Source organism: Cervus canadensis, chromosome 12 (genome assembly GCF_019320065.1).
Source record: "Cervus canadensis isolate Bull #8, Minnesota chromosome 12, ASM1932006v1, whole genome shotgun sequence".
Lineage (NCBI taxonomy): Eukaryota > Metazoa > Chordata > Mammalia > Artiodactyla > Cervidae > Cervus > Cervus canadensis.
Window position 1 is genome coordinate 60937233 of NC_057397.1, and position 12500 is coordinate 60949732.

Here is a 12500-nt window from a genome sequence, read left to right on the forward strand (position 1 = left end):
TTCTTCTTCTAGAATTATCCATCATCAACTCCCTTCTCTTGTCTGACTTACTCCAACTCATTTTAAAGATTCATATTAAAGATTAAGGAAGAAGCTTATTTTTCTCTTGGAAGGGTTCCTGAACCTTTTCCTTCCCCATTCCAAGACAAAAATGATTAGTCTTTTCTGTGGAATCAGTACATTTGTAGCATCCACTCTCTACCAAGAACAGTTTTAGGTGTTGGAGAATCACAGAAAACTAAGCTACAATATTTGCCCTCAAGGACCTTGTCCTAGAAGAGAAGACACATAAATATATAATTGCATTGTAGTGTGATAGGTGTCCTAATAGAAAGTATGATCTTGAGAGAAGGATATGAGTGAAGTGTTCCTAGAAGAGGATAAATCCATATCAGTTTTTAGAGAATAATTCAGAGTTTATCAGGCAGAAAAGGTGCATGGGCTAGGGTAAATATATAAGACTGAAAGAACAATATGTCCACCAGCATTGGACACCAAATGGAGAGTGCATCTCAGTTGGGTGAGGCGGGTAGTCTGTCGGGTCTCTAGAGCTAGAAGACTGATGGCCAGTTTTCAGCCCTGGTGTATTCTTGCCTCTTTTTTCCAAAACAGCATTTCAAACAACTTTGTAAAGTAGCACAAATGTGTTAGAAATGTCATGAACATAGGCGAAAAAGGAGGTGCATAACCCAAAATCAATCATAATAACACACAGTAGTAACCTGAGAAAAAAATGGAATATTCAAGTCATGTACTCTTATACAAGATCCACTGACTGGTTGACTAATTGCCAACAAAGAAATAGGAAAAGAAAATGAAAAGCAAAGTCTTTGCTTTGTCTTAAGTAGTTTTACACATTCTTTCAAGAAAGAAATTACTTGAGCTAGTTTGCCTTCTCTTACCTTTTGTAAAATGCCCTTGCTGAGGAATCTACTAACCATATGGTTTCTTCCAATATTCTCTCCTTTCTCCCCCTTCTCCCTTAGTATCTTTTTGCCACATACATTGCTCCTTCAGCCACTCTTGACATTGGACTTCAACAGGAAAAGAAAAGAGAAATTTATATGAAAATACAACCACCATTTGAAGACCTTTTTGATGCAGCAGAAGAATATATCCTCCTCCTCCTTCTTGAGCCTTGGACAAAGATGATAAAATCAGACCAAGTTGCTTACAGAAAGGTATCGTGGCACTGATCAACTGTGTTTAAACGATTCAGGTTTACTGCAAAACTGATGATAGGCAACATTGTTAACTTGCAGGAGAGGAAAGCTGAAAAAGGTCTCACATGGGCCAGGAACTCAGAGTTAAGATTTGGGCAGACACAAATTTGGGGCAGGGAAAGTACTGATTAACTTAGTTTTTCCCCATTTCCCTATTGTCTCCTAACAAAATACGAAAATTGATGTCATTTTTAATTCTGTCTACAAATATGTCAGCAGAGAAAAATCTGAGTTTTGGATTCTTGTGAACCAGTAAAATGTGCCATGATAATATACTAGTTTTGTCATTTCTTGTCATTTCTCAGCAGCGGCTTTAAATTTTGATTAATGGAGGGAGCCTGTGTATTTTTATTCTGGATGAGTTACAGTAAATACTACACCCATGGAAAATGTAAACATTCCATATGTATTGTGGAAAACACATTCTGTGACTTAAAGCACTCTCAGATGTTCATCAGGTCAGACTGCTTGACTTGAGAAAAGTGCCAACACACCTTTTTTCATTCCAAAAGAGCTGATTTTAAGTCTAGGTGCTTGAATATTTTCACTATTCTTATTGATGGGTGGAAGAAATTTCTTTAAACGTTTAGTTTGAATCACAAATGAAAGCCATTTGTGGGTATTTTTAATATTAAGTTACTGCATGTACCCTTACCTTATTGAATTAAAATGAATACAACACGATGGCTTATTAAATTCATTGACCAAAATAATGAAATTTTCATTCCTGATTTCTTTTTGTCCTGAAAAATTAACATTCGCATCCTTTCTACCACAGAAGTGCATATTTTACACTAGGAATATTGGGATATCATACGAAATTTTTGAAAAATTCTCTCCAGTCAAGATTTAAATACAGTATATGGTATAGAGGAAAATGAATCTGAGATATGGTCCCACGATGACAAAAGTAATTTAGAATTGTAGCTAACTTCCGTAATATCAAGAAGTTTTGGCATTAGCCATGATTCTTATGAAATGCCTGGGACAAATTATACGCTCTTTTTTTTAAAGGAAAAGTAAATTTCTCTTAATTCTACAAGCTTCTTAAATTCAGCCCAAAGGACCTCTCTAAAAGTTCGGCTGACTGGATTATGTGGACCCTTTCCCAAAAAGGATGAGCAAGGAGATTTAACCAAAATTAAATATTAAGTACAGGAAGTTCTCAGTCAGCCAAACTGATTCTTGCCGGCAGTAGAGAAATGGAAAATGATCTTGTTCTCCTGACCGTATAAAGCAGTGCAGTATACACACTGAAGACTGAGTCCTACTGTGAGGTTTAATTTCATGATGGGGTAGAATCCCATCATTTTTTTGTTCTACTATAGATTATTTGGTCCCCTAAAGCTAGCAGTGCCTATCTTCATGACTGTTACCCATTCTAATAAATAGAAGCTGGGAATGTGATCCACCTGATGTGTTTGCATTGTCTGTTATTTCACCCGGGGTATCCAGAAAGGAGGAATGATCTTTGGTGGCATTACATCATTACATAGAAATTATGCATCTTCTGTTTTATCATGTGCATTTGCAGTCTGACTTTGCTGTAACTAATGTTTTTCACTATTGAGTCTTCCTGCTTTTGCCTCCAAACTAACTTACTTTATTGGCAAGTGTATTTGTTTTTTAGCCCACTGTTATTGGCAAATTGTGTGTTCTTTCCCCACTTTTTCATAATGCACATTCTTTTGATGTTACAAACTTTATTATTGTTTTATTATAGGTGGAGCTGGTGGAAGAAACGCGACAGCTAGATTCCACATACTTGAGAAAGCTACAAGCTTTGCATAAAGAGACAGTTTTCAAGAAAGCTGAGGTAAGAAACTCTCTACTTAGAAAAACAAACATTTTAACCTGGAGAGGATTATCACTGCATGTATTGGTGGTGGGTGGGAATAGGGATCATTTATTGAGGAGATCGTGTATGATAAAGTAGGGGGCAGGCAGTTCCATTTTCTGCTGCTGCTTTGCCTAACATGCTGCATATGACAGGTATCACATTTTATTGACACGTTATTTAACAACAAAGCCAGAAAAAGAAAGCAGATGAAGTCGTGTAGGGAGCCAAGATACTCATTTGCCTTAGAGTCGTCAAGCCACGTTATATTCCTTTGGATGTTACTGGCTATTTTCTGTATGGCAGCAACTCTACTTGTTGTCAAGTCACAAAAAGAATTAACTTGAGTTTTCCAAACAGAAAAGGAAGTGTTGTGTGACAGCAATAAGCAAAACAAGAAGAAAAATATGGAAAGGCTTTAACGGAGTCAATAAAAAGATCATAGGATTGACTGTGATAGTCAGGTGTTATTTTGATATATAAATTTGCAAATTTGTGGTTATCTAAGTAAGCCATGATAGATCCATAAGGCCGTAAGATTAAATGTGTGTATCTACATAAAAATGACAGTTTAGATTCATATTTGTTGACATGGAAAATGCCGAAGACATGTTATTATATAAATATGTGGGGAACAAACACTGGTATGAACAAACACTGCTATTCATATAAAATTATACATGCATTTCTACTTGTATACATATATGCAAAGAGAGCTATCTGGAAAAATGTTCATCAAAATGTTAAAGATAGTTAGCTCTGAGTGATAAGGTTTCAGATGATTTTTTACTTTACTTTAAACCTTTATACCTTTACTTTACTTTATACCTATCTGAAATCTTTATTCTTTTAAACTTTTACACAGACAGTAAAGTTATTTTTTAAGTGTATTCATGATTTTGCCTTATAAATACATAAATTATTTATTTGAAATTCTACTAATTAATATCTGGAAAGGATACATAAAAATTCATAAAGATAGCATATTATAAAGTTATATCTTAAAAATTTTTTTAAACTTATGATATTATTCATAATATTCTACCTATCAAAAATTTTTAAATATAGGAGTTTATCTCATGGTCTGATGTTTTTCAAAAACAAGTAGGAAAGTGAATTAATTATTCAGTGAGTTACATAGGAAGGATTTCTAAAGAATAAGCCTCTCTAGCTTTCTGACATGAAGGGCTTATAAACTGTTCATGAAGCATCAGAGGTCTTAAAAATACCTTACAATTGACTGTTCTATGAGGGTGATTACATCTAAAGTATCTTGTATTACTCTATAACTTAAAAAATTTTATAGGTAAAATAATGTTTTATATTCATGATATATTATTAAGGAAAAGAACCAAGTTACAAAACCACACATAGTTGTATAGTCCTATTTCCATATTTAATAAATTATGTTATGTATAAAAACAAGACCAAATGGATACACATAAAAATGTTTGTGGTGGTTATCTCTGAATGGTAGTACCATGTATGCTTTTTGTTTCTTTTTATTACAAAAGAATTACTACTTCCATACCAACAAAAATAGTAAGGTTAATGTTTTATAAGCAAGGGTATACTAAATGTTTACTAATGTTCCTGAAAAGAAGGGAATATATTGGAAAGGACCAGAAAAGAATTTGATGTGTTAGAATCACAGTCTAGGTTCTTTACCCAGTTATACCATTGAATTGATAAATGCCATTGGCCTGATAATTAATTTTTATTGGTTTATCTTTAACTTTGGAAAGTAATTTGTTGTATTTAAGAGATTTTTATGAAAAGTATTATTTCACTAGGACACTACTTGTGAAATTGGAACTGGTATTTCACCACTTCCTCATGTCTCTAAAAAAACAGAATACTGGAATATGGTTCCCGAAGAATATAGGCATTTTAATTTTAATGAACTGCTTAACAACAAACTGGAGTTTGAGCATTTCCGTCAGTTTCTTGAGGCTCATTCTTCAAGGTGAGAAACATAACCATTTTAAAATTTCTCTCTTAAAATAATTTTCTAAGCTACTTATTTTTTCAGCTGCTTGTTTTGATTCAACATATGATAAAAATGATTTGATGCTTGGTTTTACCCATTTCAGTAAAAATTAATGAGCATAGTTATCTGAAACCTGTATGGTTAACTTTTTGTTGGGAATTGTATTTTGATAATAGCCTCCAGAATATTATTTTGAGTGGTCAAACAATATTTGTTGATACTTTTAGTGTTGGCTAAATTAAAACACCAGTATGTTTCATTTTTTCCTATTCTGATGTTTCTTTCTTCTGTGTTTTTCTAGACAAGTGCTCTGATTACTAGTTCTGAGGAGCTTCTCTTTTATATTTCACTAAGCTATTAAAATTACTGTACTGTTTTGTGGCTTTTGTTAGTTAATACATAAATGAAGCATTGCAGTTCTACATAGAATCTTATGACACATTTGTCTAATATAAAGTGAAGTATTCATCATATTTTTCTCCAATAATTTTCTCCCAAGTTAGGAAAAACTGGCTAGACCTGGGAGCCAAATTTCTCATATATAGTTTCCCTTTTTTGTGATGATAATTATTCTAAATTTAACATGTTGCCAAATAGATATGCAATATGTGGGAATGTTTCCATCTTTGAAATTGATAATACTAGTCCATCATTAATGGAAGAACTCTGAGACCCTACCAGTATGGTGGTAGAGTCTTTCCTGGTCCCAGTAGTCCTTGTATTCATATATATATTTAGCCAGGACGGGACACAGTATTGTACTCATTAGTTCCATGATCTAATCAGCTGTGTTAACTACTCAACAGAGCATTTCTAGGTTCTGTCAGATCAACTACTTGTTTGGTGTTTAACAGAATTGAAAGAAAGAAATAAGATGGGCTGTATTTTGTTTTCATTTTAGCATGGACCTTATGTGCTGGACAGACATTGAACAGTTCCGAAGAATAACTTATAGAGATCGAAAGCAAAGGGAGGCAAAATCTATATATATTAAAAACAAATACCTCAATAAAAAATATTTCTTTGGGCCCAACAGTCCAGCTTCTGTGTCTCAACAGGACCAGGTATCAACATGGAAGCATATTTTCTACATTTTAAGTATGAAAACTAGTAATTTATTTCTTTTTGTTAACAATCTGAAAGTCATCTTTTTTCTTTTGCTTTTATGACTTATCAGTTAGATACTTCTGATATCTTTTTTTAGGTATTCATAATAATCTACAAATGTCTGCAATGTGGGAGATACTTTAATACTAAAGTATTATATATTATTAAAACTTTGTTATTTATTAAGGTGATTTATTGAATAAAAATAACTTTTATTTATCTACTCACCCATTCATTCAGCAAATATGGGTGCCTGCGATATGCCAGACACTGTTCTAGGTGCCCAGGATAAATGGTAAACAAGGTGAACAAAGTCCTTGCATCTTTCAGTAGGCAGAAAAACAGCCATTAGTAGCCGTTAAGCCTCATCTCCACCTCTTTTCTGTTCTTCTCAAACTGAAATTGCTCAAAATATAATCAATCTTTGAAAAATCCTGTTTGCCATTTAATTGTCTTCCAAAACTATTTCTATTGACCAGGAACATAGATTTGCCATTTTGTTGAGCCAAAATCATAAGGCCTTAATCACAACTTATTAATAACTGTACAGTGTCATTATTTACAGTAAAAATGTTAGGCTGGGATTCAGCAGTGGGTTTGAGTGTTCATGTAATTGATACATGAGATATGGCTCAATTTTAATGACTTTGAAATATGAAATTAAGTGTTATAATTTATTTAATTTGAAGTTTGCTAGTACTAGAAGTTTGCTAGATCAAATGTATAGCATTTGATTTCTTTATTTTCGTAGTTTAAAACTGCATACCATAATGCATTGTTCATAATTAATTACGATCCTGGATTCCCAGGGATCCAACCCAGGTCTCCCAGATTGCATGCAGATTCTTTACCAACTGAGCCACCAGGGAAGCACAAGAATACTGGAGTGGGTAGCCTATCGCTTCTCCAGCGGATCTTCCTGACCCAGGAATAACCCAGGGTCTCCTGCATTGCAGGTGGATTCTTTACCAACTGAGCTATCATGGAAGCCCTATATCATAATGGCATCAGTTCAGTTCAGTCGCTCGGTTGTGTCTGACGGTTTGCGACCCCATGGACTGTAGTACGCCAGTCTTCCCTGTCTATCACCAACTCCCGAAGTTTACTCAAACTCATGTCCATTGAGTCGGTAATGCCATCCAACCATCTCATCCTCTGTTGTCCCCTTTTCCTCATGCCTTCAATGTTTCCCAGCATCATGGTCTTTTCCCATGAGTCAGTTCTTCACATCAGTTGGCCAAAATATTGGACTTTCAGCTTCAGCATCAGTCCTTCCAATGAATAATCAGGACTGATTTCCTTTAGGATTGACTGGTTGGATCTCCTTGCAGTCCAAAGGGACTCTGAAGAGTCTTCTCCAACACCACAATTAAAAACATCAGTTCTTCGGTGCTCAGCTTTCTTTATAGTCCAACTCTCACATCCGTACATGACTACTGGAAAAACCACAGCTTTGACTAGATGGACCTTTGTTGGCAAAGTAATGTCTCTGTTTTTTAATATACTGTCTAGGTTGGTCATAACTTTTCTTCCAAGGAGTAATCATCTTTTAATTTCATGGCTGCAGTTACCATCTGCAGTGATGTTGGAGCCCCCCAAAATAAAGTCAGCCACTGTTTCCACTGTTTCCCCATCTATTTCCCATGAAGTGATAGGACCAGATGCCATGATCTTAGTTTTCTGAATGTTGAGTTTTAAGCCAATTCTTTCACTCTCCTCTTTCACTTTCATCAAGAGGCTCTTCAGTTCCTCTTCACTTTCTGCCATAAGGGTGGTGTCATCTGCATATCTGAGGTTATTGATATTTCTCCCGACAATCTTGATTCCAGCTTGTGCTTCCTCCAGCCCAGGGTTTCTCATGATGTACTCTGCATAGAAGTTAAATAAGCAGGTTGACGATATACAGCCTTGATGTACTCCTTTCATACTTTGAAACCAGTCTGTTGTTCCATGTCCAATTCTAACTGTTGCTTCCTGACCTGCATACAGATTTCTCAAGAGGCAGGTCAGGTGGTCTGGCATTCCCATCTCTTTCAGAATTTTCCACAGTTTGTTGTGATCCACACAGTCAAAGGAGTCCAAAATGCAGTACTTGGATGCGATTTCAGAAACCCTAGAAAGATCTCTACTCGTTTCCAAGGCAAACCATTCAATATCACAGTGATCCACGTCTATGCCCCAACCAGTAAGGCTGAAAATGCTGAAGTTGAATGGTTCTATGAAGGACCTACAAGATCTTCTAGAACTAATACCCTAAAAAGATGTCTTTTTCATTACCGGGGACTGGAATGCAAAAGTAGGAAGTTAATACCTGGAGTAACAGGCAAATTTGGCCTTGGAGTACAGAATGAAGCAGGGCAAAGGCTAATAGAATTTTGCCAAGAGGACGCACTGGTCATAGCAAACACCCTCTTCCAACAACACAAGAGAGGACTCTACACATGGACATCACCAGATGGTCAATACCGAAATCAGATTGATTATATTCTTTGCAGCCAAAGACGGAAAAGCTCTATACAGTCAGCAAAAACAAGGCTAGGAGCTGACTGTGGCTCAGATCATGAACTCCTTATTTCCACATTCAGAGTTAAATTGAAGAAGGTAGGGAAAACCATTGGACCATTCGGGTATGACCTAAATCAAATCCCTTACAGTGGAAGTGAGAAATAGATTCAAGGGATTAGATCTGTTAGACAGAGTGCCTAAAGACGAATGGACAGAGGTTTGTGACACTGTACAGGAGTCAGAGATCAAGACCATCCCCAAGAAAAAAAATGCCAAAAGGCAAAATGGTTGTCTGAGGAGGCCTTACAAATAGCTGTGAAAAGAAGAGAGGCTAAAGGCAAAGGAGAAAAGGAAAGGTATACCCATTTGAATACAGACTTCCAAAGAATAGCAAGGAGAGATAAGAAAGCCTTCCTCAGTGATCAATGCAAAGAAATAGAGGAAAACAATAGAATGGGAAAGACTAGAGATCTCAAGGAAATTAGAGATACCAAGGGAACATTTCATGCAAAGATGGGTTCGATAAAGGACAGAAATGGTATGGACCTAACAGAAGCAGAAGATACTAAGAAGAGGTGGCAAGAATACACAGAAGAACTGTACAAAAAAATCTTCACGACCCAGATAATCATGATGGTGTGATCACTCACTTAGAGCCAGACATCCTGGAATGTGAAGTCAAGTGGGCCTTGGGAAGCATCACTATGAACAAAGCTAGTGGAGGTGATGGCATTCCAGTTGAGCTGTTTCAGATTTTAAAAGATGATCCTGTGAAAGTGCTGCAGTCAATATGCCAGCAAATTTGGAAAACTCAGCAGGGTCCACAGGACTGGAAAAGGTCAGTCTTCATTCCAGTCCCAAAGAAAGGCAATACCAAAGAGTGCTCAAACTACTGCACAATTCCACTCATCTCATATGGTAGTAAAGTAATGCTCAAAATTCTCCAAGCCAGGCTTCAACAGTACGGGAACCGTGAACTTCCAAATGTTCAAGCTAGATTTAGAAAAGGCAGAGGAACCAGAGATCAAATTGCCAACATCCGTAGGATCACAGAAAAAGCAAGAGAGTTCCAGAAAAACACCTACTTCTGCTTTATTGACTATGCCAAAGCCTTTGACTGTGTGGATCACAACCATAATGGCATACGTTTGTTAAGGAAAAAAAAAAAAAGAACCTCAGATTAATTCAGTAAATTAAAGAAAAATTCAGAGGTATTCACAAGTAGGGCACACCAAGATTAAAATCTAGATCTTTGAGGGGAAAATAAACAAAAGTTCTTGGGAGTAAGTGAGAGAAGAAATTCTAGAATTTAGCAACCTTAAGAAAAATGTCTTGCCTTTGGTTCCCTGAGATACAAATCTGGGATGTATTAGCAAAAATGGCTGGGAGTATCTCAATAAGCATAAGTATGAAATAAACACATGGAAAGTGTTTGTTTTCTAGTTGGCTTGTGCTGCATTGCATGAGGTTTCATGGTATCTGATGCTACTGTGTGAACCTTCCATAGTAAAACTTGCTGAGAATTAAAAATGCAATGGCAAAAGTCACCCATTGCTGTCATAGCAAATGGTTGGACTTATTACAGAAGAGTTTTCCAAATGACTCTTCTTCCTCACCTTTGTCTTTCATTTTATTTGCCTATTTTATACTTAAGGATACCTGTATCACTTTATGTTTTATATAGACTATGCTAGTTCTAATTTTAGTTGTGTGGCCAGTTTGCAGTTTGATTAGCAAAGTAGTCTTTTATTCTCTTTTCTTCTTATTTTTATACAGAAACCATATTATTGTTTATACTCTTTGATAATTACTATTAAAAGATGGTGAAGAGAGTTTCTCTTTTGTTTTTATATAAAACTATTATTAGGATTTAATCTCATTAATAAAAGGAGAGCTAAGATGAGATAATTTTTCCAATGAGGAGTCCAATTTTTCTTCCTCTGTGCAAACAACTCACCAATTTTAAGTGATATGTACACAGAAACAGGTAAAAACCACAATGATTTCTAGTAGGAAATGGCCATTAGTATTTTTTAATTAATTAGTTTTATGGCCATTAGTATTGTTGAAACCAGTAATTTTGTAGAAGATGATTTTGGCTACAGAGAAATTGTGTCTTATAAAAGGGCTACTGATGCAAGTCAGCGACTATTGTCTGTGCAACCTGGCCTTTTTCTACTTCCTATCATCTCTGTTTTCTTCTTTGAAGTTGCTGGAACAGCCCTACATTGCTACCACCATCATCATTCCACTGTCTCCAACCCAGTACTTCTTGGTAGTACGCACATTTATAATACCTGAGTTTGTCTCTTAATGAAGTAATGCCTTATTTTTCTCAAACAAAAGAAAATGCCTTCTCAAAGAAGTCCATTTGAATAGAATCAGAGATTCATAGAATATTCAACCTAGAAGAGAACTTAGAAAACTAAAAGACTAATGGCCTTACTTTATAGCTGAGGAAATTGAAGCCATAGAGAAAAAAATGGCCTTGCAGTTGTCACACAGGATACAAATCCCTGTGTCCTTTGAAACAAGACTAAATTAGCAAAATCATACCTCTAAAACAACCATCACATAAACCACAATTCTCTGTTTGATATTAGGGGAGTTATCTGTCTTTACTATACACAATAAAGCCAGGGGCTATTTTATAGAAAATGAAAATTTTGGCACCTGTCATGGGCTCAGCATATGGTTTTGGGGTGAATGAATAAATTAATGACCATTAGTATTTCTTTGCTTATACAGAAGTTTGTTTCATTTTTTCTTTCTTAGATAATGAATTTAAGTGGTGGCTGGGGAAAGATTCTCCATGAGCAACTTGATGCAGCCGTTCTAATTGAAATTCAGAAGCGTGTCCTAAATAGACTAGAAAATGTGTGGTTGCCATTGTTTCTTGCAAGTGAACAGTTTGCGGCACGTCAAAAGATAAAGGTATATAAGTTAATATAAACTTGGGATAGCAATTGACAGCACCTCTCAAAACATTAAATGTGCATACCTATTGACTCAGCTATTGTGCTATTATGGCATAGTGGTTAAGAGCTGAGGGTCAGACTTCCCAAGTTTTAATCTCAACACTGCCACATATTAATTGTACAATACTACATTTTATAAACCTTAGTTTTCTCATTTGGAAAAAAATGGAGTTAATGAGTAATAGGTTCATAAGATTGTTATGAAGAGGAAATGATATATGTGTAGTTTCTTGGAATGGTGCCTGGCACACAGCAAACACATATTGTTTTAATATAGTTATTATTTTTTATATTATTATTGAGTCTTCATATAAAAGGGCAAGGATATACAAATGGGAATAATCAAATGAATAATGATAATTCCATACTGTGGAAAACTATGCAGATTTCCATATAAAATGAGATTATAAAAATGAGATTTCTACAAATACTGATGATGAAACATATTATTTATTGAGTGAAACAAGCAGGATCAGAGCAATACATAGAAGACAATCCCATTATATATGCTTATATCTCTATATATGTCTATGCATTTCTCTCTCCTCTCTCTCTATTTATGTTTATGAGCAAAGGTCAAAAAGGATCTACTTCCTGGGAATGGGTATGGGGAGTGAGAAAGATTTTTACTTTGTAAAGTAGGCTTTTTGTTGTTGTTGCTTTACTTTGTTTAGTTTGTATTTTATAAGAAGCAGATATTGCTTTAATAATTTTAGATGTCATTATCACATCTAAAAACAGGCAAACCTGATCTTTACAAAATGAACACAAGGAGTAAAGAACATGTAATTCTGAAGTTTAGTGTGCAAAGCACATGCTATTAGTATTGACCAGGAAGGATGTTAAAAAACTGCCTTCCA

The 12500-nt window shown here is 35.3% G+C and overlaps 1 protein-coding gene across 1 annotated transcript in view; it reads left to right on the forward strand.

Annotated features, from left to right (window-relative positions):
* The window catches only part of RGS22 (regulator of G protein signaling 22), a 165636-nt gene that overhangs the window by 116506 nt on the left and 36630 nt on the right, over positions 1-12500 (forward strand). Inside the window, exons 15-19 of the mRNA XM_043484148.1 lie at positions 987-1181; positions 2947-3039; positions 4854-5026; positions 5952-6114; positions 11438-11596. Of these exons, the coding sequence (XP_043340083.1) occupies positions 987-1181; positions 2947-3039; positions 4854-5026; positions 5952-6114; positions 11438-11596 (783 nt within the window). The remainder of the gene's footprint in view (positions 1-986; positions 1182-2946; positions 3040-4853; positions 5027-5951; positions 6115-11437; positions 11597-12500) is intronic.